The sequence below is a fragment of the Aptenodytes forsteri genome, unplaced genomic scaffold, assembly GCF_000699145.1.
Source record: "Aptenodytes forsteri isolate BGI_AS27 unplaced genomic scaffold, ASM69914v1 Scaffold418, whole genome shotgun sequence".
Lineage (NCBI taxonomy): Eukaryota > Metazoa > Chordata > Aves > Sphenisciformes > Spheniscidae > Aptenodytes > Aptenodytes forsteri.
The window spans coordinates 892,752-920,631 of NW_008795245.1; the positions used below are offsets into that span (position 1 = coordinate 892,752).

Consider the following 27,880-nt stretch of genomic DNA (forward strand, 5'->3'; position numbering starts at 1 on the left):
AAAAAAAGGTGTAGATGCCTCACATATTTCACATCACCTCATTCAGAGGGATGGAAGTAAGGCTGGATCTTTATATTCTCTGTAGAGCTTTCCAGTTTAGCAATTCTACATATAAATATTAATGAAGGTGTGGCCTTTACCCTAAAAGAAAAAGGTTAATGGATACATTTGCAGAGTTTTTCCTTCCCTTTTTGAATATTGGGCATCTCGGAATCCAACATGCATATACACTTCTTGCAGAGAATAATCTGAAACACAGCATGGAGTAAATCCAATCTTTCAGGTTTACAACTAGGGTCAGAAGTCACTTGCATGGGTTTCTTTTCATTAATTAAGTTTCAGTGTTTAATTTAACTAGCCTGTTACCCTTTTGTGTTTTTAATCAAACATATTATGGCCTGGTAGCCTTCCAACTGTTATTTGTGAATGTACAGCCTTCTATCTGTTCCTCAATGGTCTCAGAAGTTGTTCATGGTGTCACTGGGGGGAAGTATTCAACAACGTACTAGAGAGTCCCGTGCCTGTTTGCCCTCCCCACCCAAAACTGCCTTGCTAGGAATAAAAATCTTCCACTATGAGCCTAACACATTTATCAGAATCCCCCTGAATGTTTAGACCAATACAGCTTGCTGTTACATAGTGAAGGGCCAAATTCTCCACTCGATAAATCCATTTCACCACAGCAGTACAATTAGCTTGCATGTTTCCAAATATCTGGTGCGGCAGAAATTTTCTGAAGTTCAGGTCCTAGACATAGGTTATAAGCATAAAAACAAAGAAAAAAAAGGAAAAAAAACTCAGAAAATTAGAACAAATCAAGTTTTTAGTGCTCCCTGAAAAAAAAAAAAAACACCAAAAAAACCCCAAAACTTAGAAACATTAATCTTATGACTTGCTCCCTAGTTCTATCATGGCGGGATCTCCCATTTTGAAACACTCTTCAGAAAGAACGGGTTAACACATGGATAGAAAGTTAGTACTAATAAACATGAAGGAAACAGAGAAGACAGACACGGGATACACACAAAATAGTAGGGAGGAATAAGCAACTTGGCATTTTACAAAACAGTTAGTTTTTCATTCTGCCTCTTTAGTAACCAGTAAGAGTAACAAAAGCAACAGTGACTTCTTTGGGAAGGCGGGGGGGGGGGAACAACAAACAAAACTCGGAGACGAAAAATGCACATAATGAGACCTTAAAGAGAAGGTCAATAAGGGCATTATCCTATTTCTTACGGGTAATTCATGGGTAGCAGCTCCTCTGCTTACTAGTTTAGTTTTCAATATTCTGCATCACAATGCCCAATTTCTCCGCCTTCCTCAAAAATAAACCCATGGTTAAGATGAAAATCTTTCTTTGGAGGACAGCTTGTTACAGAGCAAGTAAAAACCCAACAGGTTACTTTCAAAAGTCAAAGGGAATTTTGCCTGATGAAAGATTAGAAAACCTGATCCAGAGTCATTACCTCCCACGTCATGACCAGACGACAGCTTGGCAGCCAGCTGCCGGTTACGTGTAACATACTGTAAAGACTGTATTTCCTCTTACTTCCTTTCAGGTAAGTACCAGAGTCCCAGGTGATGCGTACTTGTGCTACTCGGCTGATTTGAGGAGGTTCAGATTTGTACATTAGCAGAAAAATCATTCTGGACTCAATACTTCTTGATACCTTAGGCCTACCACGCTTAGACATGAGTAGTGGTTCAACGGTGGCTACCTCCAAAAAAACTCCCCAGCAATTAAAAGGTCATTATTGAAGTTTGGGCAGTAAATGATTTGAAAGTGCTATAAGCTAGTCAGTGGAGTGATCACTCACCAAAAGAATGCTCACCACTCTTTTCCAGGTGCCCTATCCATTGTTTCTAAGTACCAAAACCCTTCAAATGCATTCGAAGTACACAAATGTTTTCCTTTCCCACTCACTGTAATTCATTATTTTTATGGACAAAGTGCAGGAAGAGTTTATGGCTAATTTTTTTTTTTTTGGGGGGGAGGCACAATTTTCACATCAACAAGAAAAGAAAATATTACAGCACTCAGTTGCTTATAATTTGTGCCCCAGAATAGTGAGGAAATCATAGTCAGCTCTTTTGGCTGAAGCCAGTATTTCAAAGAACATTGGCCTGGGTACCTGAACATCCTTGATAGATTTCTCCAGGTACTAATCTCGGCCAGCGGTGGGAAGGAACCATCAATATACCTCCAACCCAGCAAGTAAACAGCACAAAGGCAATGCTGACTCCATCTAACTTATTCTTGGGCTTTGGACCACGCGAGGCCAGAGCAGGTAAGGAGCAGGCAGGCAACTTTGGATGAAACTGTATTAAACCACTGTTGAAATAAGGATTCATTATGGATTTTAAAGATCTTGACGGCCTTTTCCAAGTGTCTTGGTCATCTGAAGAGTCAAAGGTTGTGAGCAAAATAGCTCACAAAGATTTTCTAAGAAGAACTGGCTAGCGTAATTCTCCAATAAAGAAAATAGTTTCCGCCTTCTGCATCCCCAAGTAATACGTTTGTCCATCCTATATTACATTTTGTTATCTATAATTTAGAAAAAAAAAAAATTATAATTTCCGATTTACCACTGTATTCCAGATAACTATGTACAGTCTGCACATACTATCAGACTGCTCAATTAGACTTAATCTGTGTTAATTAAGCTTTCCATTTTCCAAGCTGTATTTTAATACAGTTGGATCATGAAAACAAAGTCTTTATCATCATTAAGCTGATTCAACAAGATAAAATATTAACAAAGATGCATTTATCATCATTGTAATATAAATCATGTCCATCAAATGATGATATAAATTAACAGCAAATCTCTAAATGTTGCAAAATATCCGTTTAGTATAACAAAACACTATCTCTGAATTACTGGCTTCAAGAAACAGTTACATACATCTTATTTTAATACCTTTAGTTTCAGAGTTCCATTCTATTAATGGAAAATAAAATCCTGCTAAAACTTACCAGAGAAATGAAATATAAACCAAGCATTCTAAGTATTACTCCCTTACGGTGATCATCTCCACTACATACATCATGCAAAACTGCCTTTTGAACTAGTTATGCTGGCATATGTAACTTGGAATATATATATTTATGTGTATGTGTGTACATATACACACACACCTTTTTGTTGCTTGGAATAAAACCTATTTGTCAACTATTAAACCTATGCACAACAAAAAAAGACATCTCCCATAAAGATATGAACTCTTGTACCAACAGCTAACACAGCTTCTTTTATTCAGATGTTCTGCACGTTCTGAAGTCTCTAACTTTTAACTTTGCCACTTCTGGTATGCTGGTAAGTTAAAAAACTATGTCCTTAACTACAACATCTCCTATTTTGTGACTGAGGGAAGAGTGCTTGGCTTTTCCATAGTCAAAAACTATAATGGTTAGGTAATAAATGTACCCTTATACTTGTTCCCATAGGTCTTAATCATGCTGAAACATAATGACGTTTCTTACTATTCTCTTCGCATTGTCTATTTTCATAGACACATGGCAGGTTGAGAAAAGCTTAACAAAAAACCTGGATGTCACCAGAACAGAACCATGATAATTATCAAAAACTTAGTAGGAGCAACAATTTAAAAGAGGCTTCCCCTGTGTCAAGGGCCTGCACCCATTTCAGTTCACATGCAAAGCTAAAGACTAGAGTGACCTGAGCAGTTAGAGCAACATCAAAAAAAATCAAGCTGAAAGTTCTACTATTACATTGATCATAATGTAAGCAGGGTCCTCTTCAGCAGTGCCCCAAATCTTTACTGTCTACTCCTCCTCAATGTTAAAAGGTATTTTCTCTACTGTCATCACAGACCCAAGGGTCTGAAAGCACTATCCTTAGCAACGTCCAAGTAGCAACTTAAGAAACTGGAGAAACAAGCAGCGACTCTGTTTTAAGTGATACACAATGAGTCCAGAAAAGAAGGATAATTGCAGTAATCCATCTGACATTCAGAATGTAACAGCAGTCATTAGCAACACTGGACATGCCTGTTTCGACTCTTACATAGAACTACAAAGGTTTAAGTGAGACTAGCACCCAATCCTTCAACTATATATATTTTTAAACAGATGTCTATTAATTTGAAATACTAGAGATAACCTCAGTGCCAAGAAGGACATCAGCAGTGCATTTTGTTCAATCAAGATTACTCCTGCATAGCACATCTCTCTACAAGCATCTGCCCGTCAAGATAGAGGAGTTAAGTAGCTAAATTCAGAAGAGGCCGTATCTAAAAATCCACATGCCTCGCTTTGTATAATCATCACTGCCGGTCTAGTTTGACCTTGGATTTTGCTGAGTGCATGCATGTGTCTCTACATGTGACAGTGTTCCTCTGCCAATGGCTCTCCTCAAATATTCTCTTTCTCAAATAACAAAAAAAAAAACCCAACCCAAAAAAAACCCCCACAAACAAAAAAAAAAATCCCTTAACATGGCCATCTGATCCTGTTAACCATGACTTCAGAGAGCTACAATGGCCTGGAAAAGCTTGGAGGAATTAAAAAGTAATGACAAAAGGAATGATAGCGCGAGAGAAGGAAAACAGGAAGAGTTGGAGAGAGGGATCCTTGTGTAATGTAAAACAACATTCTTATATATTGAAACAACGGCCTGGAAATTGAAAGCAGGAATAAAGTAAAAGAAAGAGACCGATAAGAAAGTAGAGGTGGCAGAAAAGTATGATGATACAATAAGGAAGTCGCAGAGTCCTCCCCTCAGCTATCCTTGTCCGGACACCTCTGCTGTTGCAGTGGCAAGAGCCATCATTGACAATTTGGTCAGAATAAAGCCACTGCCTTCTCCTTCATATACTTTCTCAACAAAAGGCAAGAAATTGGGCTAACAGTTGTGTATCATGTACATGATTAAGAAAATTAAATAGCAATAGGATTTTTTTTTTCCTAAAAGAAATGCTGCAGAATGACTGGTGTTAGATTTGAAATGGGAGAGACCAAAGAACATCCTATTACTTGTATTAAAACAAAGTCAGACTAGATACACAGGTCCTTCAAGCCCCAAGAAATTATGGAAAAAAAGCATTCACAAAGTTACAAGTAGGAGACTATTTGATGCAACACACACTTTGAAACATCAAAACATCATTGGAATTGTGTTATGGGCCATAATACAAGGTACACTTTTTTTTTAAAAAATAAACTGATGTCTGCCACTATGATAGCTAATGAAAAAGACCTCTTTTTTCCTCCTACACTGACAAAAAAAAAAGGGAAAAAAAGACACACCCATAAAATAAGAATATACTGCATTTATGCCAGGAAGAAAATGTACACATCACCATATGGAAGCACAAGTAGCTTAATTGCTGAATCTCAAAAAAAACCCCCCATATTATTTAAAAATGTTATAAAACATAGTGAAACAGGAAACACGTAAGTTTAACTTTTATGAAAAAGCAAACTCCAAAGTGCATACGATAAACTCGTAAGGGAAAGTGCATTACAAGGTTTGTAACTTCCAAAGTGCATTGATTACGTCAATACTACATTGGGTTTGATCTTTCCATTTAAGTTAATTTAAGTTATTTCACAGACCAGGATACATAACTAATGCATTCCTCCTGTAACAAAAAACAACTAGCAAAAAGTAGCAAATTGCAAACTATGAAGAAAGGCTTTAACTTACATGTCAGAGTGTACATCTACCATTTCAACACACTGTCAAAATGGACCACTGAGCGCTCAGTATCTTTTATGTTGCTACTGCTGCAAGAGAGAAACAATTTCCTCTTACCTGTGCTCTAACTCTCGGATAGAAAGTATAACTCCAGAAGTCGATGCCTTCTGTTGCAGGGTGGCCAGAAACGTGAACTCACTTTTATTCCGGAAGAGCTGAATTAACTTCTCACTCACGTGGGGCGCTGCATGGATTTCTCTTTCTGTATCTAAGAATTTTATTTAAAAAAGAAAAAAAGAGGGAAACAACAGTCCAGTAAAAATGCTAAGTCAGAAAGATTCAGATTACATTTTTCATTTTCCCCATCAATATTTTTCATTTCTGAGAGTCATCTACCACGCTCCACCACTGCATTTGTTCCATGAAAAAACCCAAATGCCATCTCTGTCAGCATGCCCACTTGTCACTTTGACAAGTTCACAACTGGTCAGCTACGGATTTTCTGACAGAATTTTTAACGGGATGCTGAGCCATTTGTGTCTGCTGTGAGCAGATTAAGGTGCTGTAAATAAGGTGTGCTGCAGCCAGATAAATAGGCTCCTAAATTCTGAGAAATCTCAGGCACTGCCTCTCCCAACACAATTCACCAAGCTCCAATTTCAGTTTTTACCACTGGCTCCGTTACCGCCTCTCCATCGCACATCAGAGAAAACCTGTCCTTACACTGTGTAAGGCAGAGATGTATTATTACTAATAATGCTATACGGCTGTGCTTCTGCCCGAGAAATAAATACAAGACACGCTTGCAAGCCACTATCGTTTCAGGGACTTCTCAGTTTAAACAAGCAAAGTGTGACAGCTCATACAATATTTATTAAAGTACAGTCTGACCAGGCAGATCCAGAAATATTTCAGTCTCGCTAATCCTGCTGATGTCCAAGCGGCAGCATGCCTTCTTATATTTGATCTTCTAAGATTCAAATGTGCTGTCTCCCACCACATTCATTTTTCTCTCATCCCTTTATTCGCAATATATCATCACTACGAAAGATGATTAACGACAAAAGGGAGAAATCACGGCATTTCACCTTCCCACCCCTTGCCATGTCTCTCACGCTGGGCCTTTGTCACACATTTGCAAGACCTGTGCCACTTGCGGTTCCTGGATGTCACAACCAATTAGAAGCCCGGTGCGCTTCCTTTCGAAAGGTTTACTTTGAAGCCAGAAATGCCGGCACAAATTCTCAGCTGGTAGAAAACCATATACCTCTACTGAATCCTGAGAATCCAGCCCAGCACGAATGCTGTAACACACAAAGGAGTGTTGAGATTTACAATTCAGAATTTCACTGCGGGGGGGGGGGGAATTGTGTCATTAAATAAGGCTTTGCAGACAGAAAGAGGAGACTGGATTGAAAAACAACCTGAAACTCAGAAATGCAACTACTGAGGGAACGCCATGGACTGAAACCAAACTCCATGGAAAAAGTATTCAGGCATGTTTTGTAATTGGGTGTCTCATTTTTTCCTGTGCAGCTTAAAGCCCTTCAAACAAGCCTACACGCTCAGAATCCGTAACATGCTTGCGCTCTGAAAAGCTCACCTCTGAAAAGTACTGCAAATTAGACATCAAAAATCGCTAGTCATCATTCAAAAAGCTTTGCCAGAGGCTCAAATTCACCTGATAAATAAATATAATGCCCGCTTTACAGCATCAAACTATTTGTCTGTCCAATGCCACTTATATCATAGCAGAGGATAAAGCTTTAAACAGAAATCGTTTCCGCTGCCATCAGAAAGGGGAATGGAGGAATAAACAAGCCAGCACAGAAGACCATATTTTGTCTTTACCTATAGGATTTCATTATCTGTATCATTATCTTCACCTAGCAGGTGTTATTACTGGTCATAAATACTATCTAGTTGCTTTGAAAAAAGCTGATGACACATAGACACAAAACTATGTGTCCCATACACCTGTAAGTTCTCCGATATCCAGTTTGCTATCTACACAGACAGATAATCCACTGGTACTAAGTTCCAAGGCACAAGTAAGACTCAGAGATAAAATGTCCAAGAGCTGACAGTTGAAGATAATTATCCTTGTTTTGAAGGTTAAAAACCTCACTATCTCACGGAAGTTGGGTTTTTTTTTTCTTAAAGGTGTCACAATTGCCAGAAATAAAATACGACTTATCAAAGCTTTCAAAAATTCTTTCACATGAAAGCATAGGCAGTGCTGTCAGGGGAACATATATGTTAGAACTTCAGTCAAGCCCTGCAAAGTCCAACACTTTCTCATTATAGGGGGACCCAGATATAAAGCCACAGCCTGCCACCTATCCACCAAGTTTTACGCAAAAATATAGGATTCTTTAGTTGGAATCATGCATGAATAATCAATGCGCTTACTCCAGTTAGAAACATAATTTGAAATACTGTGTTCTACTCTACCACCTCTTCATAGTCATGAACACAGCAAAAACACACGCAACACCTTATACTCATTCTCTGTTGATTAAAATCAATATATGCCATAGGTAACGGAATTATGAAATTCCAGAATCTTGGGTTCAAACTACTAGGTAACAAACAGTATTTACGTACTGCTTTGCAACACACATACAATTCATACGAAGGAAGATCTCTAACTAGGCTTTTCAAAATTAGCACACGTCTAAGCATGGTGCCATTTCTTTGGAGTAGGTCTACTCATTAGAAGGCTGAGGAGGTACCAGTGCCTAGAAACACCCCCTACCACTAGACAACTGAAATCGTACTTGCAGATGCAGAAATGTCTACAGAAACGCTGTTCTTCATAACTCAACCTCAGCAACTACAACAAGGGGAGTTTCCCAGCCATTCCGTGGCGAGATGGCAAATGCGACCCGATAGCCTGCGACTGGACCGGCAAGCTGAGGAGCCCACCGAGGCTAGCGAGGATCCAGGGGGCACGCAACCTGGCATTACGGAGATGATAAACCTGTCGGGGTGCTGAGCGCAGCCTGGAGCTCATAACCTGGGGCCCGAATGCTGGGAAGCAGCTGCATGAGGCCTCGCCGAGGGCTTGACCCAGCTGGCACTGCATCACCCCAGTTGCCGTGCCCCATGGGACAGCCCCCCTGCACCTCTCTGGCAGTGCCCCTCCTCATGCCGCGCCGTCGCCGGGTACGTCATCTGTTTGCATTTTGCTCGATTTCTGCAGGAATCGCCACACAAATGAACCGGGAGTAAGATCCATTTAGAGTAAGAGCTTTCTATTTTCAGATTGGTTTTCACACTTCAAAAAAAGAAAAATTGAGAATACATACGCCCCCTCACCACAGGTGCCTGAAAGGGAAAATACTTTTTATGCTCTCTATAAAAATAACTGTCTGCTCGTAATGAAATGTCGTATTTCCTACATAATATAGAACAATATAGGTTTATACAGTAATCTTCAGTGAAACATCGCTTCATGCTTGAACGATAATGCAATCTCAGCAAAATAAATAAATAAACAAACATAGATACGACTTTCACATGCCCTTCTATGTGATTATATTTTCTTAATTTGAAATACTGACTGTCTGGAGGGGGGTTTTTAAACATACCAGCGCGTTTCTAAAATAAAACAAGCAAAAAAAGCCAAGCATACACAGTTATTTGAAAGTACAACAGATACAAATCATCTCAGAGCATCAAGTAAAGGCAACTTTCTACTGTCAGCAAAACAGACCAGCAGAAGACACATCTGTGTCAGAGAGACAGCGTATTTGTTGCTTGACTTCAATTCCTTTTTTTTTTTTTTTTAAGCCATAGGTCCAAGGAAGAAGTGCCAAACACAAAGCAATGGTGCAGTTTGCCAGGACAGCCAAACCCATTTAGCCCCTGCCATCCCACATGTCCCTGCCCGGCACCGTCTCCCCCATTCCCAGGGACACCACCTTGCCTTCTCCTGGCTGCTTGGTCCCGCGTGAGCCCATTCAGCCCCCGGACCAGCACAGCCCTACCAGGCCAAAAGGAGCTATGAGAGGAACCGGCACCCAGAGCTACAACTTCTGCAGGGGCTCAGCAGCTGCAGCACGACTCTGGCCGAGCTCTGCAGAGGAAGACCACAGTATCCTGCTTAGCTGCAGCAAGCTCTTACACGCTCAGCCACCTCGATAAATCTTACCCGTAACTGCAATTACTCACGATACTCATTTCCAGCACCTTCAAAATAAGTCTCAAATTCTTATTTTAGCATGGGTTTGTTTTCATTTCATAAGACTGGTCCAGATGACAGGTAATGCTGCACTGGGGCCAATGATGACAGGGCAAGCTTTACCTTGTACGTGTGAAACGTACAGGTATTTCGGTACACATTAACCCTACATGACAAATGGAATTAAGAAGGTACAGTAACTCAGGATTAGGATCAGTCCTTACAAACCTGATTTAGGCTCTCAAGTCACGTCTTCCTGCATGGATCCACTGCTCTACACATCACCAGCTCTGGCAACTAAAAATTAAAACCTGAGGCTTTTGCCACTTGTAGCCCAGAACGTATAAGAGGCCCCAAAGAAGAGAAAGGGAGAAGTTGGCTTCAGCTTCATTAGAAACAGCGTAAGAAAATTATCACCACACAGAAGCAGACAAAATGAGTTAGAGAAATAAAAGAATAGTGCTAGGAAAGCAGGCAAAGTTCTTGCCAAACTTACTTTGATGACAGTGTCAACAATCCATCGCAGAAAGGAAAGTACATGACCATTTGGGCTGGAATGAAAAACCTGCACCAGTTCTTACAAGATGAATCCCAATCCATCTATGAAATCCTTTTTCTTTAATAGATGCTTCCATTAAAGAAAAATATTAAAATTCAGTTCTAAACCAACTCGTGTTTCCTGAAGCAACAGATATGTTTCATCATTCACGAGCCTCCTCGAATACCTTTTCCTTTTACTTCCTTACTTTGGTAGGGAACATACTGCAGAACACATTGCTTTATTGGTACCTTCAATCATTTCAAGGCTATTTGTTTCAACATGCTTCCAGGAGAACCTTTGCACAGTCACTCTGGACAATCAAGTAGAAAGTAACCCTGCAACAACAGAGAATCTGGATTTCAGCTACAGCAATTAAAGAATCGAATATCGCAGCATCTTGGCTTTTACCTTGCTATGGGCAAAAATCCAATAAAACTGAAATGTCTATTAAAAAAAACTCAGTGCCCCCCCCTTTTTTTTTTTTAAGTCTTCAGCTTCCCAAAAATGAAACCAAGAGTAGAAGGAGGACTCAGAACTAGCAACTCTCAGTGTAGACAGTTTCTAAAAGTTGCTCAGGATGAAAACACACGACAGCATGACAAAAACCTTCTTGCTCACTGAAGGCAGGTGCTTCATCAAAGCCTCCGAGTCCAAGTGGGATCCAGTGCACAGACTCGTTTCTCCACACTGGTCCCACAAATCATCTTTTGAAGAACTGGTCAAAAGAAAAAAAAACCACCACGCCACCACCCAAAACACTACTGGTGACAGGTGCCCACCCCTTCCTGCTCCTCTAAAACCATTCCTCAGTCCACACAAGTCACAAACAGATCCAAAAGTTCACGAAAGCATGCTAACACCAACCATGGGGAACTTCTCCAGAAAGAAGTCAAGCAGGGGAACACTTCAGGTAGTTGGCCCTGCCCACCTAGCAAGGGCAAACGTAGCTATCTGCAGATAGTGCCGATTTTTTATTTTAAGCTGTGGGGAGAAAACTCACACCAATTTCTCCTTACCTGCAAACAAAACCAAAAAGACTTTGCAATATGCTCCTGTCACAGGAATAGGCACAGAGCCACATATATCCCTCAGAGCACTTTGGGTGCTCAATTCGGCTATCAGCTCTAAGGCTCAAGACAGCCCACACCGCGCTGCAGAGACCCACCAGCCAAATAGCAGCATACCTAGACATCATCTAAGCACAGACCCAAATTCATCCACCATGCCTTCTCACTCGCCTACGCTGTTTCCAAGCCAGGCTAAAGCATGGGGTTTAGCAAGCTGTGGGGTACTGCCAAGGGAAAATAAATGCAAGCTTACATTAAGGCCCTGAGCAGGCACCATGCTGCTCTCGGTGGGCCCCCTGCACCGGCACAGGGGGGGCCAGCACCGCCCGTCCTCCCTGCCAGCGACCCAGAGAAAGGAATGAAAATGCCTCGCCCTTCTCTTTAAAACTATGCTACCAGGGAGGACTAAGGAAAGTGCGATGTTTTCTCATGAGTACATCTCTGCTTCTAGGTATTCTCACCAGTACGAAAAGACATTGCAAACGCTTTTGCCTTGCTAGCCCTGCTCAGAGTCAGCAATAAACAGTATGAAATCCCATTCAACAGCACAGCTTTCTAAATTATGATTATTCATTATAAATCACTTTTTACATGTTGCTTCAAACACTGTTTCTCAAGAATAAGATCCATCTGCAGCGAAATGCTTGGTGATTTTAATATGCAAACCTCCTACAGAGATGATGTCTCATTTTAATTATTGTTTCGGTTTAATGGGTTTTCATTAAATTAGAGGATGGAGCAATTACCAGGGTGAATAGCTAATGTTACAAAGGTAAGTTCCCATGACTATACAGCAAAAGCAGTTCTGCTAGAGAGGGTGGAAAAATAGTATAATCCAATGTAAACTCTCCTTTTGCATGATGCAAAACAGCCCTGGCAATAAGGGCTCCTATATTGCTGTCATTTTGATGTACATGTTTGTAAACTAGTTTACGACTAGGTCTCTCCTAACAAAATTAATCTAACATTTAAAATTATATATAGATTTCATTCCTTTCAGGAAGCTATTGCAAACCCGATCCTAAAACTCCAGATGCCGGGGACAGCAGAATTTTGAGTCACTAAAGAAATCAAACAGAGACTACTTATCAAATCACAGTTTCTCCCCAACCAATAATTTAGTTGATTTAGTGGGTTAATGTCGGACTCTGCACTTCTTGAAAATTGGCCCGACTTGAGCACTAGCTAGAATGACCACACTTACGTTAAGTAAGTAGTTGTCAGAGCGTCTCAGTCCTTTGTTTGCTTTATCAGCATTTCAAACTGAACCATGGAAATTGAGTACTCTGGAACAAACAGAGCAGCAGGTATTGCACAAGACTTGGAAATGAATACATGCCAAGAGAGAAGGCAGCCACCTACGTTTCTCAAGCCCCAGTCAGCGAAAGGTCCCCTAGGTGACAGAGAAAGCACAGCGGCAGAAAGCTGTAGCAAAGCCTACATTGCGAGACTGCCCCTCTTTCGCTGCATATGGATTATCGTATCTCCAGGGCCCTTCTTTGTCCTTTCCGCCCAAATGGACAGAACGACCAAGGAAAGCGCTGGAGTCATCTCTCCAGCAGCAGACGGATGAGCGGCAGGCCTGGGCACACGTATAGCGCAGCGACTGACGCCGTCTTCAAACCATTTGGCCATTACGGAGCAAAATCGGAAAACTAGAGTAAGCCAAATGGCTTTGCAAAAAGCTTCCCGCCAAGAACAACGCTGCTCGCCTTGTTGAGCGCTACGTATCACCTGTTGTTACTCAGGCAGCCACTTTTCCTTGTTTAAAACATTTCAAGCGGCTACTGAGCTCGGGCTCGCCTTCTCAAGTAGGCTCTGTTGTTTCCTCAAGAGACTCGTGCTGAAATCAAGACTATTTACAAATGGATGATCCCTTAAATTAGACGCTCGCTAGAAATGCTCCAGAAGTTACACTACCGCTAGAAGCACATAATCTGCTCTTAAATCATGTGAGTTAATCAAATTACATGCGTTGTTAGTTAATTAGTTCCGGAGTCACTGATTATAACATCTTTTCCACTGTTTATCTATATTAGTTAAGGTATCACTGTGACTATAAAGACTGCTATTTGCAAATTTGGAAAATAACAACAACATTTTAACAGAAAAAGCATGGACTACACTAGCAACACCGTCATGTTTGAACAGAGCCAGTGACAGCGTATGCAACGTTGGGAAAAAGCAGTCATTGCTAAGAATCATTACCAATATGCTGTCCGTTTTGCAGAAGTACTGTCCACTTCAGGGATCTATTTTAGAGTATGTTAAATGCTAATGTCACACAAAATAATGAGCCGTCCAAAAGTACTGTTCCTGTTCTGGCTTCATGCAAAAGCAAGCTAAGCAATTTTTTCCTCCCCTTCTACAAAACATTTTCAGGTATGCTCAAAGTCACAGACCCAAAAAATTAGAAATTACTTTTAAAAAATGGTAACATATACGAACTTGACAAAACATGTTCTTCAGCCGCATTTGTTTAAAAGAAACTTAAGGCAGTACCAGAAGGCGAGGAGCACCTAGAACCAAAAGTCAGATACAGAAGCCAAGTTTTGCAAATAACTACTAACTCTAGTTTGGACTTATTTCCTCCCACCCCCCTATAACCCTTAGCGTGTTTGTAATCTAGAAACAAAATTTAAATTTTTTCAACAGAGCATGCAGAGAGATTGATCCATTTGTATCTTTAAGCTATTATGTAATAATTCTGATTTCTCATTTAGCACTCTTCCTTCTTACAGATAATAATAAATGCCGCTCATACTTTATGGCAACAGTATTAAAAATAAATAGTAATATCAAGCACTTCTGAAGTGCTTTAGCATTCCTAAGCTGAACATGAATGTGACAGATACAGTCAACAAGTAACCCATAACCTGGATTTTCAAAGAAATTTTAAGTACCAGATCCCACTAAAGCAGCAGAGAAGCTGAACTGAAAACTATTTTGACCCTGTTGAAAATCCCAGTCTAACATCAGCAGAGCCACCCAGAAATGAGAACTTGCCTCCCTGGTGAAAACCTGCATTCTTAAACGTGAAAAATCAAAACACCGGTTTTAAATAGTTCATTAACAGTTTCAGCAAAACAAACCTCTGACTCAGCTTCTTCACTTGCAGAGAGAGGTTACAATGCCTAACGCTACTTACGGCAGCTAACAGACCTGCCTACGCCTACACAAAGGTTTTAATCTCCAGCCCAGTAAAGCCCTTTGTCACATGACTAATCCAACTAAAGGCAGTGAAATTATCCATAAAGTTCAAAGTAAGCATATGCTGAAGTGCTCTCTTGGTTCAAAACCTCCCAATGATTTGAGACTCTAAATAGTTTTTTAATTACTTTTAAAGCATTTAGCTCATTTGTTACTAAAATCTTATGGTTTTTCTTTATTCTCTATATATGATTTGTACAAGCATTAAACAAATGTGTTTCATGAACTAATTCTCCCTTCTGTTTTCTTTCCCTCAGAAAAATCACTTCCACGTTATTGCTAAAGCAAATTAAATCCTGGGCGTCTGTTTTATTTATTAACTGCATGATAATAACATGAGGCATAATACATTTGTCAAAGCCCTTCTCTACTGAAGTATAATTTCTGCTGTCAGCCTCTTTACGTTTATATTCAATATTCTAGTTGTCTTTGTTTCTTGGAGCACACATAAGCACGCATTTATATATTCTCCCAAAATATGTATAAATTCTATTTGTGAAGTGTTCCACACCCCACCCCAACAAAGAATCATAAATACAGCTAACATACTTAGTCATTCTCCGCAAGTTTTATATGAATTATTTGAGAGATTTAAGAATTTTCAAAAATGTCATAATAACTGTTTTATCTTTTTACACCATAATTATGATTTGGAGCATTGCTTCTCTTATTTCACCCAAGCATACCACAACTCATGAATAAAATATGACAACTTTGATAGCATCCATTGCTGTGGGTTCATCCGTAACAGCAAACGTGCTTGGGGTACTAAGCGTTCCCTTTTGCTCCATAAGCCTTTGTTTCCGAAAATAAGCTTTTATTTAAATAGAACCGCCACATGTGTCCCCCTGTTTTGCATTTCTTGCCGTTAGCAATAACACCAGCAATAATGTTTACTTTTTTTTTTTTAATGACTACGTTTTGAAACAATTAGGATGGCATAAAGCTAGAAAGGCAGAATATCCCATCTGAAAGCTGGTACTCACAAGACATGAAAAAACATTAAAAGCACTGCCAGCATCAGAGAACAAAAGGCTAACACAGAGGACCATGACTTTTAAATGTGTGGGCAATACTCTTATAAAAAAGAAGCTTAATTTTGTTTTGGCTTCACAATTAATTAGAATGAAGTCAACCTAAACAACTTCGATCATTTCCCTAATAAGATTACCGTACCTAATACTGCACAGCATCCTCCTACCAGAACTTGTCAGTAGATTCCCTTAAAAGGAAGACTCAAGTTTAAGTGCAGTACGTGAGGTTTCCAAATCATTGGCATTTACCAAATTACTCTACAAATATCGTGTTTTAAGGCTGTGCTACTTCATTTTCCAAACAGCACGATGAACATCCATAGAGACCTCTACAGACCAAGAAAAATCATGACACACACACAAACCCCACTCTCCTCCCACACATCTCGGCTTTGTTATTTTCCCCAGTCCCCAAGAACTGGCTTTAAAATTTCAACATTGTTATGCACAATGAGCCAAAGTGGAGAGAGAGAAGCAGAAGCAGGTCTGTATGCTATCTGGAGATAGTCCTTCATCATAGAAGCAATCAGTATGTAACCTCCAAGATCCAGTTTTACACATGTTGCGCTCTCTGAGCATCTTTGTGCCTTCCAGTTTACAAAAGATAAAAAAAAAATGAAAAGAAAGAAAAGAAAAAGAAGAGAAGGGGCGACACGACACAGAACTAAGCTTTACAACACAAACTTGTCTGCTGTAGGAGGCGTCTGTTCCCCCTGACGCCAAACGGAAAGCTCACAGCTTCAGAGGGAGGAGTCACCTGTATGTGCAAGGGGAGGACAGACTCGGTAAAATAATCCGTGCAGCTGCAGTGATCCTATACTATTTTTTCCTATTTATAGCACAGAGGACCGATGGGACACTCAGCTGTAACTATGTAAATGTTATCACACAGGGAGGGAGGATGGGGGACAGACTGTAACGAGAGATTTTTAGGAAGCCAAAACACCAGTGCTCAGCTATAGCATTTATTGCTCCAAAATAGTGATTCACAGATCCCTGTTGTCAGAATTACAGAACCAACTTTGCTCTTTTAGCAGGTATGCAACCTACATAACTACTGATTTAGATGAACGTTTTAGTGGACATCAGGTGACACAAACAATTTTTGGTCCATTCTATCAAAAAAAAAAAAATCTAATGTTCTGCATTTTGTATCATTGAATAGGCCCCAAAAGGCAAGGCAATCGCATAATATAATGCCATAAACCAGCACAGTATGACATGATTACTTCACACCATTTATGTGGCAAAAATGAAAAATAAGAGGAAAAAAATGTCCCCCTCCTGTCATTTATACACCCACGCTGCAGGTGGCAAGATTAATCTAGAATTTGGCATGGAAGAAGTAGGTTGAGGCCTCAGGTAGCATCTAATTTTTATTCTTGATAGGTAGTTCAAGACAGCAGGGTTTTTCACCACAGGAAATGGTCCATGCCTGGCTCCTGCATTAGGTCTGATTATATCTGCCTTTGTGTACTTTTTAAAGGTACAAAAACTTAAAAAAAAAAAAAAAAAAAATTGTATGTGTTTAAATGTGTGTGAGAGTAATTTCAAATAACACCACTTCTTTTTAGGCAAAAGATGTAGCTCTGTTTAGAAGTAATTTAATCAAGTATGATGAGTGTAAATATTCTTATCAAACGGATATTAACACATTTCTTCTAAAATTGTTTAGAAAATTAAGAAATCCCTCTTGGGGTCAAAACCAACTATAATGGGCCACTTTGCTTCACTGCCTACAGTGAGAACCCAATCCTTCAGTGCTGCTTTTCCCTCCCTCTGCATTTCAAGCAGTTTTAACTCAGCAGTGCCAATTAATGCTCCAGTTCTGCTCTCTTTTACCCCAGCATCAGTGCAGGTCCGGGTTGCTGGATAATCAGGTGCAGGGACCTGCCCTGAACTCGGGCCGGATTCTCCACCCAGGGATACTCAGCGCTGTGCAGGGAGTCGCCTCAAGGCAGCACAACTCAGGTACCGATTCCGCTTCACCTCAACTTCCCAGGGCTCTGACTAGCACGTCCTGTTTGATAAGATGTTATAGAATGATATTCTTACTCCAGTTTAACACACGTTTACTAAACAAGTAGCCAATAAAACCTGATCACGTGCAGGATGGTATGACTTAAGAGTATCAGTTTGCCGAAGTCCTTTGCAGGAAAACGACAATTTTTGTTGTATTTCTGTTCTGATGAAGATATGAAACACTCAAACTGTTATTCTTACTTTTATCTAAATTGATTTACTTTCATCGTAAGGACCTAGATGCTCATGCGGTGTGGAAGCATGCAACGCTTACTAGCAGTATCAGAAACTAATTTCTGCATCCCCCTCTGCCCACTGAAGAGCAGAGACCTTTTATTTTCTTTCTGCTATCTTCATTACAGGACTATGTCAAGAGGTTGCCATAAGCATTCGAGGCTTTTAGCATACTACAGAAATACTGAAGTGCTTATCCCACTTCCCCTCTGTATCTACCACCGCGGCAACGAAGATAGACAAGTAGCACAATTATTGTCTCCCAGGAAAGCAAAAATAACTGCCAAGGACAGAGGCAATGTGTGCTCAGAATTCTTTCTTAATCGTTACAGACATGATGGGAAACCCAAAAAATGTCAAGTAACAGAAGGCAGCATGACAACATTCAGGATGGGAGAAAAAAAAAAAAAGAAAGAAAAGTAGAAATTGGTCACTGTCGTTTGAAACAAGAGGATATGGAACGAGAAACTCTGCAAGGATTTACAAGTTATACCTTCGTATCAATCGGCTGGATAAATTTTACTCCTAGACAGGTTTCTAACATAATTCAAACATTAAACAAGAGTGGAAACAGCCAACACTGGATGGGTATATACGAATATTTTAAAAACCACTTCTGGGAACTGACAAAGTTAACAATAGTTTATGTATCTTCAAAGCCTCAAAGCATTGTTCAATAATTATGTCTCAAGTGATCTTTAATTTCCTCCATCGAAGATGATTCATCTCACTCATCCCCTCCTAGCTCATTGTATTCCAACTCCAGATCATTTCTCTGTTCTGAAAATGGTCAGTTTGCACAGGAAAAAAAACCACTTTGCCTAATGATTTCATTGCCCCAAAAAAAAAAAATTACATTGTGTATACAGAACACATTAAAACATTAGTTATGTTAAAAAAACAAATATAAATGAGAAGTTAGTCAGATGTTAGGGTTAAAGTCTCGCAGGCAAACCTTGCTCAACCCTCCGGGGATGCGCCCTCCAACACCATTCTTAATTACAGGATCACACACCGCTTTCCAGAGGGCCCCTGCCTCAGTCAGCGCACAAAGTAAAGAACAAAGAGCAAAAAATATTTATTTAACAAACAAGGATCTGAAGTTGTGCTTTATTTTTATTGTTCAAGGCTCACCTTGAACAGTAAATCTACCATATTCAAATCCTTCTCTGAAGACAGAGCAGACCATGACCAAGTTAATTATTCCAGCACAGTATCCGAGACCTCTACAAATACTAATGAGTTCTTTTCACACCACTGTTGTTAGAGGAAAAGGCATCAGTACCTCAACTTTACAGGTGAGCAACCAAAGCACAGCAAAATTAAGGTTCTAAATCACTAACAAAAAAAAACCACATTATCCAAGTTGTATCCTCCAAAAACATTTAAATATTGGCACACATCACAGGTACTTTACAGCACTATCGAATCTGAACTTTCAGTGCTTTTCCCTATTACACTGCCTTAATGCCGCCTCTACCGTAAGCAAACCTCTACCCAGTCCTACCCACCCACTCTAAGACTGCAGTCCCCAGGGTTTCCCATCCGGCCCGAGCCCCTTGCCTCCCTCTCCAGGCTGCTTCTCCCAACTGCTGTCCACGGCTCCCCTTACCCTGCTCCTCACCCCTGCACCTCACTTCCTTCCCCTCAAGTCAGAGTCCTTGTGTCGTCCTTGTCACAGCTTCCCTGCCCGGCCATCACCCGCTCCCTTCTTGGCCTCCAGCTCCTCACCACAGCTGTTTCTCTTCCCTCCCCTCCACCTCCCCGTCTGAGGCCCAGTTTCCTTGCCCTGCCCGTCACAGTTAATCTCACCTGACTGCTTCTCACCGCCCACTGCCCAGCACCAGCCTGTATCACTCCCTGGCTCTCAGGGGAGCCCGTTCATCCCAACTATATTATCGTCACTCTACATACCCGGTCCTCACCCCTAAATTTCCAGCTTTATTTCCAGCTCTCCTTTCCAGCTTCCACAGAGGTCTGGGAAGGAAGCGGGGAAAGCAGGAGAAGCACCCGAGATACCAAAAAGAGATCAAGACCTTGCTCTCCGTCCTGCTGATGGACAGAAGCCCAGAAACTGTCCCCGACAGAGAAGTCACACTTTCCTCCACCCTCTTGGGTGCAGCCAGCCCAGCTGTTTTTAATCTTATTTTAACTCTTATTTTAGCAGTGCTTTAAAAAGCAGCTTTAACAAAGGGCTGAAAGCACTGAGGGAACTCTCTGGCAACTCTAGGATGGCGGGCAGCTGCCACAGTTCCCAAGGGCCAGGCCGGAGCTCATAAAAGCAGGTGGACATCCCAAGGGATGAGTGCAGAGGGCGGGTGAGGATCCCGCTCTCCTGAAGGATGGGCTGGGCCCTATCTCTCACCACCCCACAAACCTCCGTCATGGGGGAAGACACACGCTGGCCTGGTCACCTCCATCTCCACACAGCTGCAGGTCACGAGCAGAGGCGCCCATCGCTGCCTTCAGAGCCAGTGAGCCCTGAAAGCGGGTCGGCTTCGAGTAAACCATCAATTCTGCTGTCCCCTAGTGAGAGGAGGATCTCGGAAGGGAAATCTCAGCAGAAAGAGGAGGGAAACGGTCAAAATTTAGCACCGAGGAAGCAGCAAGGCCAGAAATGTTACGACATGATCGGGGCGAGAGGCCGACCCACACCTCAGATGCAGATCCTATTTTTGCTTACACATAACAAAGGCTTTTTATTTGACGGCAGCTGCCTTTCCCTCCTGAGGTCCCAGGAACCCGGGACAGGCGCCCCACAGGCAACAAAGGGTAAAACCCCAAATTCACCCCGCCCCTGTGGAAACCAGCGCAGACCTGCACAACGGGGCGCGTAACAGCGCAAGGGTCATCATCTGCTTTGCCAACCGCACCTAAGTGCGCGGAGGAGCGGGACGCCGGCAGCCCAGGGAGATGTGCCCAGAGGCTCTGCATCGCTGCCGCCCCGAAACCTCCCAGCATCCCAGCAAGACGGGCTATTCAGATACCACCAGGCATGGAAAAGGTACTAGAGCTACTCTCTTTTACAACAACTGAAGGCAGCACAAAGATTTTGAGCCACCCATGTTGTGCCTTCCTAATTTTTCAGCTACCGTAAGATTTCTGCTCTGTAAAAACAATACTGCTTATACTTAGTATTTGCTACAAACGTACCAGGAGAGATCACACAGAAAGCAATGACTCTCGTTGCATTATCTCATGTAAAGAGGGACCAACGCCCTGAATTCCAAAATTAAAGTTTATCTCTCCTACTCACTTGCAGACCTCCCTGCCGTCCACCCCAGGAAAAGTAATTGCAAGTTTCCTCCTCGAGCCGTTATCTGCTGCTTCTCATTCAGTCCCTGGCTCTTTTCTGAGCTCTGCAGCTCGCACACCTTGCACGTTATGCTAGCATAACTGAGCTTTAACACTTGAAGTGAATTAAAACCTCGGCCATAGCACACAGGTCACTGAGACTCGGGAGAGAAAACGTTCACGCACAGATGAACGAAGGCAGCAGCCTACTCACACAGCCTTTGAATTTACCGAGCGCACCTCAGTGCTGAGCTACTGCCCCACACACATAGCCAGGGCATAAGAAGTGTATCCTGAAGACTGGCCTAGCAGAAGCAGAGCTAACGTTCCTGATAAAGGGTACGTGCCCACTCCTGACGACAAGATCAGCTTATGCAGTTTTCCTTATCCACCAATCTCAAAGCGTAGCAAAGCTGGCTAGCAGTCAAACCCCTGCGACTTCGGCACGGCAAAAGCTGACTTTTAGGACTCCGACTCCTAGAGCGGGGTCTGGAAACACCTCTACTCTCTAAGCGAGGAATTAGCAAGTCAAGGAGGAAGGTGTCTTTAAAAAAAAAAAAAATCAGGATCCATAACACAGTGAGAGGAAAGACGGACAGAGAGGGTTGTGCTGCATCTGGAAGCTCAAGCGAGTTTGCTGGGAGGCACCTCTGCCTCCTTGGGCTGCAGCTTTGGCCTGAAGCAGGATGGCCCTTTTGTTTCAGGAACTCAACAAGATTCACTCTTTTCTCACAAAAGCGTTGCCTTTCTCCGTGCCTTAAGATACTTGTTATTCTTTCACCTTTCCTAGTGGAGCCATGACTGTACAGAAAAGAACTCGGCAGTCACCAGTACAAAGCGGGAAGAAGGAGCATGTCTGAACTCTGTGCTGCAGGAGCTGCGGGCCAGGTGTTTCTCTTATAAATCCAGCGGTTGTTTAATACAAGTAAAGAAACGGTCAAGGAAGAAAGGACTACATACAGCTAGACTTTTAACGGTACTTGGTGGTTTATTTTACTGAGTGCTATACATAGTATACATAGTAAAAAGACCATTCCTAATTTAAAGACTAAGTTGAAAAATACTGCCAGATTGCCAGGAAAGGAAACAGCAAAGCCTTAATAAACTTCTTGGGGGAACTGCTTTATAAGTAAAGGCTTTAAGCCCCTGTTAGTTCAAAAGAGATGTTGCGAGAAGAAGAATTAAAAAGAAATGGGCATAGATGACAGGTTGTAAAAGGAATAAAATTTTACTTCCCCAACGAGAACTGAGCACAGAACAGAAGTCAGACTGGTTAAGGTAATCACATAATGTAACAGCTAGGCTAAAAATTGGGCTCAGTCTACCTAGAAACAGGACGACCAGTTAAGCACCTCCTCTTGCCTTATTTATAATTAGAGCCCTTCTCTGCCACTGAACTCAAGATCCTGCTGGGTTTCCACCTCCAGGGTCAAAACAAGCCCTGCTTCCCTGCCATCTGAAACATAGAACAGGACTGAGCCCCAGTAAGTGAGCCATGGCTCAGTGTTTCTCAACGTACTAAAATTTATACTATAATCCTGTTCTAGGAATTTCAGTATCGTTTTGTCATGATTGTAAGATACTATTTACAGATGTCTTTCACTCAATGTTTGTAAGATGTTATTGTAACGCATTAGGTGGATGATGATTAATATTTTCAATACATTTCTTTGTGCATTAGGTGGATGATTAATATTTTCAATACATTTCTTTGAGGTAGATTTCCCACCCACCCCCAGAACTGTTTCCTTGAATTCTTTGGACTCCTGGTAGGAAGCGACGAGATGTGGGGTCACACACCAGGTCCTTGGGTGCCCCGTTCCCCAAGAGCACTCTAGTCAAGAATCTCCACTCGCCCTCCTTTGTCCCTTCGTGGTAGAACAGCCCACCTGGACACAAAGACTTTTTTCCCCACTCTTGTTTGTATAAATAAATAAAAGATAAATAATTAAGACACCGTAATGTTGGGAATATTAGGACTCAGACTGTTTGCAGAATTGCATTACGAGTTAGATATCCACATTTAATCTAATTCACACTGTCAGCACGTACGCTGCTTTTTGGATTCCCTCATCCCCATTTCACAGAGAATGGAACTGAAACACACAAATAATGGAACTGATCAATCAAAAATCCAGCTGAAATACTCTAATAATCGAAGTCCATGCCCAACAGGACCACTCAGATGACTACATTTAATTATAGGTTTCTATGCTTTTCTGAATTAGAAACAGATTTGCTTGCCCAAAGGCAACCCACATCTCTCAATTGCCACTTTGGTTCTATCATGCTGTCACACAATTTGCGACAGAGCTGAATTTGTTTCTTTGCCTGTAAAGCTGCTTCACACGGAAATCCGAGTTTCAGCTGTTACTACCAATATTATTATAAAATCAGAATACTCCACTGGCTTCACTGAGGTTGTCTTGGACTGAAATCGCTAACTCTCCAGGCAAAAGAGTCCTCCTACCATTTTCTCTAGGATAAATCAAATCATGACATCACTCCCCAGAAACTTTGTAACAAAGAGTATGTCACTGTAAGAGAGCTAACACCGCTGATCAAAAAAAATCTAATTAAATATAATAGTTTCTTTTTCTTTTGTGCATGTCTTCCCATCACCCCCCTTCTTCATTTCTTCTTTTTGCCTCTAAATGCAACTGAAAGAACGCCCAAAACTTTTAAATCTTTCCTTTTCAAAGAGTTTAATTCACAGAAAAAGATTGCTTAGGAGAACAACCCATATTTTCACTACAGCTGTACACATAACTGTCTGGGTTGGGGAAAAATTACCATTTCTCTACCTCAAAGATGTAGACTTCCAGGGACACACAAAGGAGCACTCTCAGTTTGAACAGCTCTAGTAAAGCCATTTTAGGAAATACATTTTACAAGACACAAAATGATCCGCGGGGAACCTTTGTGTAAGCTCAGAGCCCCATTACATTGCTGTAAAGACACTGCCAAAGGCGGCGGGCAAAACTGTCCCTATGAAAACCGCACGCCGAAGAACTCTCAAACTCTTCTCATTTCCTCAACTAGGAAATCCTCAGCGGTGAAAGCCTACGAGTGAAGAGGTCTTCTAATGCGGCTCCACATTCAGCAATCAGCCTGCCAGGTGAAGCAGGTCCTGCCCTGCCCAGAGCCCCAGCGGCAACGCTGGAGCAGCGTGGCGCAGCGAGGCACACCGTCCATTAACTACTCACATGCGGTAGCAACTAATCAAAGCAAAGCTTTGCTGGAAGGCGTGGCGCAGCGAGGCACACCATCCATTAACCACTCACATGCGGTAGGAACTAATCAAAGCAAAGCTTTGCTGGAAGGACCACATCTTGGAGACTAGAATAGCTAGTCCAAGAGGACACTGTAATTTTGAAACTAAGCACTAACTTCCAGTCTTTTCTCTCCTCTGGGAATGTCACGTTGGCCGGGGGTTTTTTGTGAATCTCTGTGGGAAAAAGCATAACTTCTAACTTAGACCTAGCAGTTGTCCATACATTGCCCCCAGTTCTGTATCGGTTTGACTGTATGGCAAGATGAAAATCAAAACTAAGTATCTCCTGGTTCCAGCCAAAGGACCTGGCGCACAGCCAAACTGTAGCTGTAAAGTAAGTCACCTCTGTTAGCAAAAGGGAATTCATACAGCTGCCGACATACTGCTGACATTTAACAAATAACAGATACGAACACGAAGGGAAACAGCCAATGGAGCGGCCTCGGACTTCAATCCCGTCTGACAGCAGCAGCAAAAGACCCCTCGCAGACCTCTCTCAGGATGGAGTAATAGACCAAACGTCTTCAGTCTTCTCCCAGCCCAAGGGCTGATGAGCTTTACTGAAGAGAATAATTTTCCTGAGCCATCTTCCAAGAAGTTTTATACTAGAGGTGATATCCAAGCACAGGGCTATTCCTGTGTGCATCAGCAAGAAGAATTTCATTGTGGGAATTAAAAAAGCTTTATTTACCTAACTACAGATTTCAAACTGTTTATTCACTTCATACAGTGAATTTTTGTTCATTGCTTCCCATGAACATCTGTCTTCCAATTTATCTGCTCCTGTGAATTTTACAAACTCTACCTTTTTTACACTAGTCTTCTCTAAGTTTGTAAACTACAGGTGGGGTCCCCCAAGGCAAAAATAACTGAATATCCATAACATCTTCACCGTTAGCCTTTCAAAGCTACTTTCAGTACCAATGGTTTCAATCGGCGTCCCAAAAAACACATCTCAGTCTTCTTCCCTGCAGCTCTGACCACCGGTCTGTGAAAACTCACCATGACAGTTCGTCAGCGTGGCTGCAATTAGCTGCATGGAACAGCAATTGGAAACACTGAAATATTTTAAGGTAGTTAGGCCATTGCAGTCCTCAGAGCAATGACTGTACTTTAATATTCTTTATGACTGTACTTTAATATTGTTTGTCCATAATACACAACCCTGTAGTGAGGGTGTTGGAAGAAAAACAATTGATATCTTCAAATGAATAAATTAACGCTGCCCTTCTGGACATTAATCCAGGAATCAGTGAAAATTGTGCTACTCTTTGTGTCATAGAAGATTGGAAATACGACTAACAAATTCTGAGAAGGTCTCCAGAAGTCCCTCTGCTCTGGCTCCTAAATTGGCCTTGGCCAGGTAAAGAATGAACCAAGATTATAGACCCACTTCTTTTATGACTTACGATAAAGTCAGTTAGCATTGCAGATCCAGAACTAAACTTAAATGAGATCATAATCATTTGCCTCTAAAAACAGCTACAGAGGACAGATATCAAAAAGTGAGACACTAACGTGCACGCTTCAACACCGAGTAAAGAAAAAACAAACACAGGAAGCCTCCACAATAAAAATGTTCCCAGCTGTGCTTTAATGTGCATGTTCATCTCAACTGATACAAACGTCTTTCTCGCCTAATAAGCATATTGTAGCAACTCAGTGCTTCCACCCCATGCGATGTTGTCTCTTAATCTGGACCTTACTTAAATAAACTTGTATGTTTTTTTACCTTTCAAGGTAAAACTTGTTAATTCGTCCAGAATTTCACTCACTAAAAATAAAAAAATAATTAAAAAAACCTCACAACACTGTTTTCAAACACTTCACAAGCGTTATCTTAGAATACTGAATGAAAACAAATCACAATTCAAAGTGACTTACTCTGTACTTGGTACTCAGCTTGGACAGTTAAATGCAACACTGTTCAATTTTCCCACTTCAACAGTTTTCACAAAGTTGATGAAAGACTTGCTACCCAGTGTCAACACATTAAATGCTTGCTCATAGTTACATAGCTTCAGCTATGCATGTGTACAATCACAGAGAGAAAGTACACAAGAATACAACCCAGTCCATGCCTTGGAAGCACTTTGACATATTTAGTTAGAAATAAGTATTGGGGAGTGTTGAAAACCTACCCAAAAATACTTCCCTAAAGGTCTCTAACCTCAACTACCTGACACACGCCAAAAGAAAAATGCCATATGTATTTCAGGAAAGTAACAAGGACTATTTCCAAAAAATAAAAATAAAAGAAAGCGACAGTTAAGCAAGACCACCATTACAGGGAATCAGTTAGGCATCAAAGCTCTTATGAGCTCATGCAGACAGAAGTGAGATAAGATGTTTGTCTTACCTTGGAATAAAAATGCTTTGCTGGCATTGTGTAGTCCTGACACTTGTGTTACCCCAAGGGTTGTATTCACAAGATCCAGTTCTGTGATGATATCAATCTGTAAGTCAGGATCCATTCCAAATCCTACAGCTGTTGGAGGCGCAGAGAGAGAGAGTTAGATCAATTTTTATTTCAAATCAGGTAATGGAAAGAACGGAGAAGAATATCTAGTGCAGACATTTCTAGTACCTTCACAGACACCGTATACAGTAATTACTTATAAGACAGTAACTCTGCTGCAGGAAAGAGAAGGTACTCTTCTCCAATTCTTCCAGTTAAACGATTTCTTTTCCACAGATTTTACTACACACAAGTTAAAACATTCAACAGCTGACACATTAATCCAGTATCTTCATAAGGCTAAAGAGTAATAAATAAATAAAAGCATAACCACCTATGCAAAAAGATGAGAGAGATTTGCAGCATTCATCTATTGGCCACATTATTTCCAGGGAGACTTGAGGACTGCAGATTCCTCTCACATTTCATACCTAGCTGCGACTAACAGATCAGGCCCCGTAGCTCATAGTCTAAACATAATCTATTTTCCCAACTAGAGAAAATGAGCCTGGAGGAGATACGGTAGCAGGGCAAAGGACGCCATCCTGTAATCCAAGAGCCCTGGGTGACTCACAAAACTGCTTGATATTGCTTCGGAAGCGCACCTCTGTATTTCAGCACAGCCGGTGCCTGTAAAGCGTGCCAAAGCCTACCTACAGATAGCAGACATTCATTCACCTGAGCCAGCAGTAGCACCTTCTGGTCTGCAGGAGCACCTACTGGAGAAGCACAAAGCTAAACCTAAAATTTAGAAATGGCTTATGCCCAGGAAAAGACCGGGCACTCCTTGAACCAGTAGGGACCTGATGGGATTGACAGAAAAGGCACACGCTCATGCAGTTTGAAGTTGCTGTGTTCAAAAGTTCAGGGCAACTTGATGGTTATGGCACACCACGTTCA

At 41.4% G+C, this 27,880-nt stretch overlaps 1 protein-coding gene across 1 annotated transcript in view; it reads right to left on the minus strand.

Moving 5' to 3' along the window:
- Positions 1-27,668, minus strand: part of NELL1 (neural EGFL like 1) — a 299,408-nt gene extending 271,740 nt beyond the window's left edge. Inside the window, exons 1-3 of the mRNA XM_019471923.1 lie at positions 27,659-27,668; positions 26,882-27,010; positions 5,778-5,928 (exon numbers count right to left, since the gene is read on the minus strand). Of these exons, the coding sequence (XP_019327468.1) occupies positions 5,778-5,928; positions 26,882-26,996 (266 nt within the window). The 5' untranslated portion in view covers positions 26,997-27,010; positions 27,659-27,668. The remainder of the gene's footprint in view (positions 1-5,777; positions 5,929-26,881; positions 27,011-27,658) is intronic.
- Between the last annotated feature and the right edge of the window lie 212 nt (positions 27,669-27,880).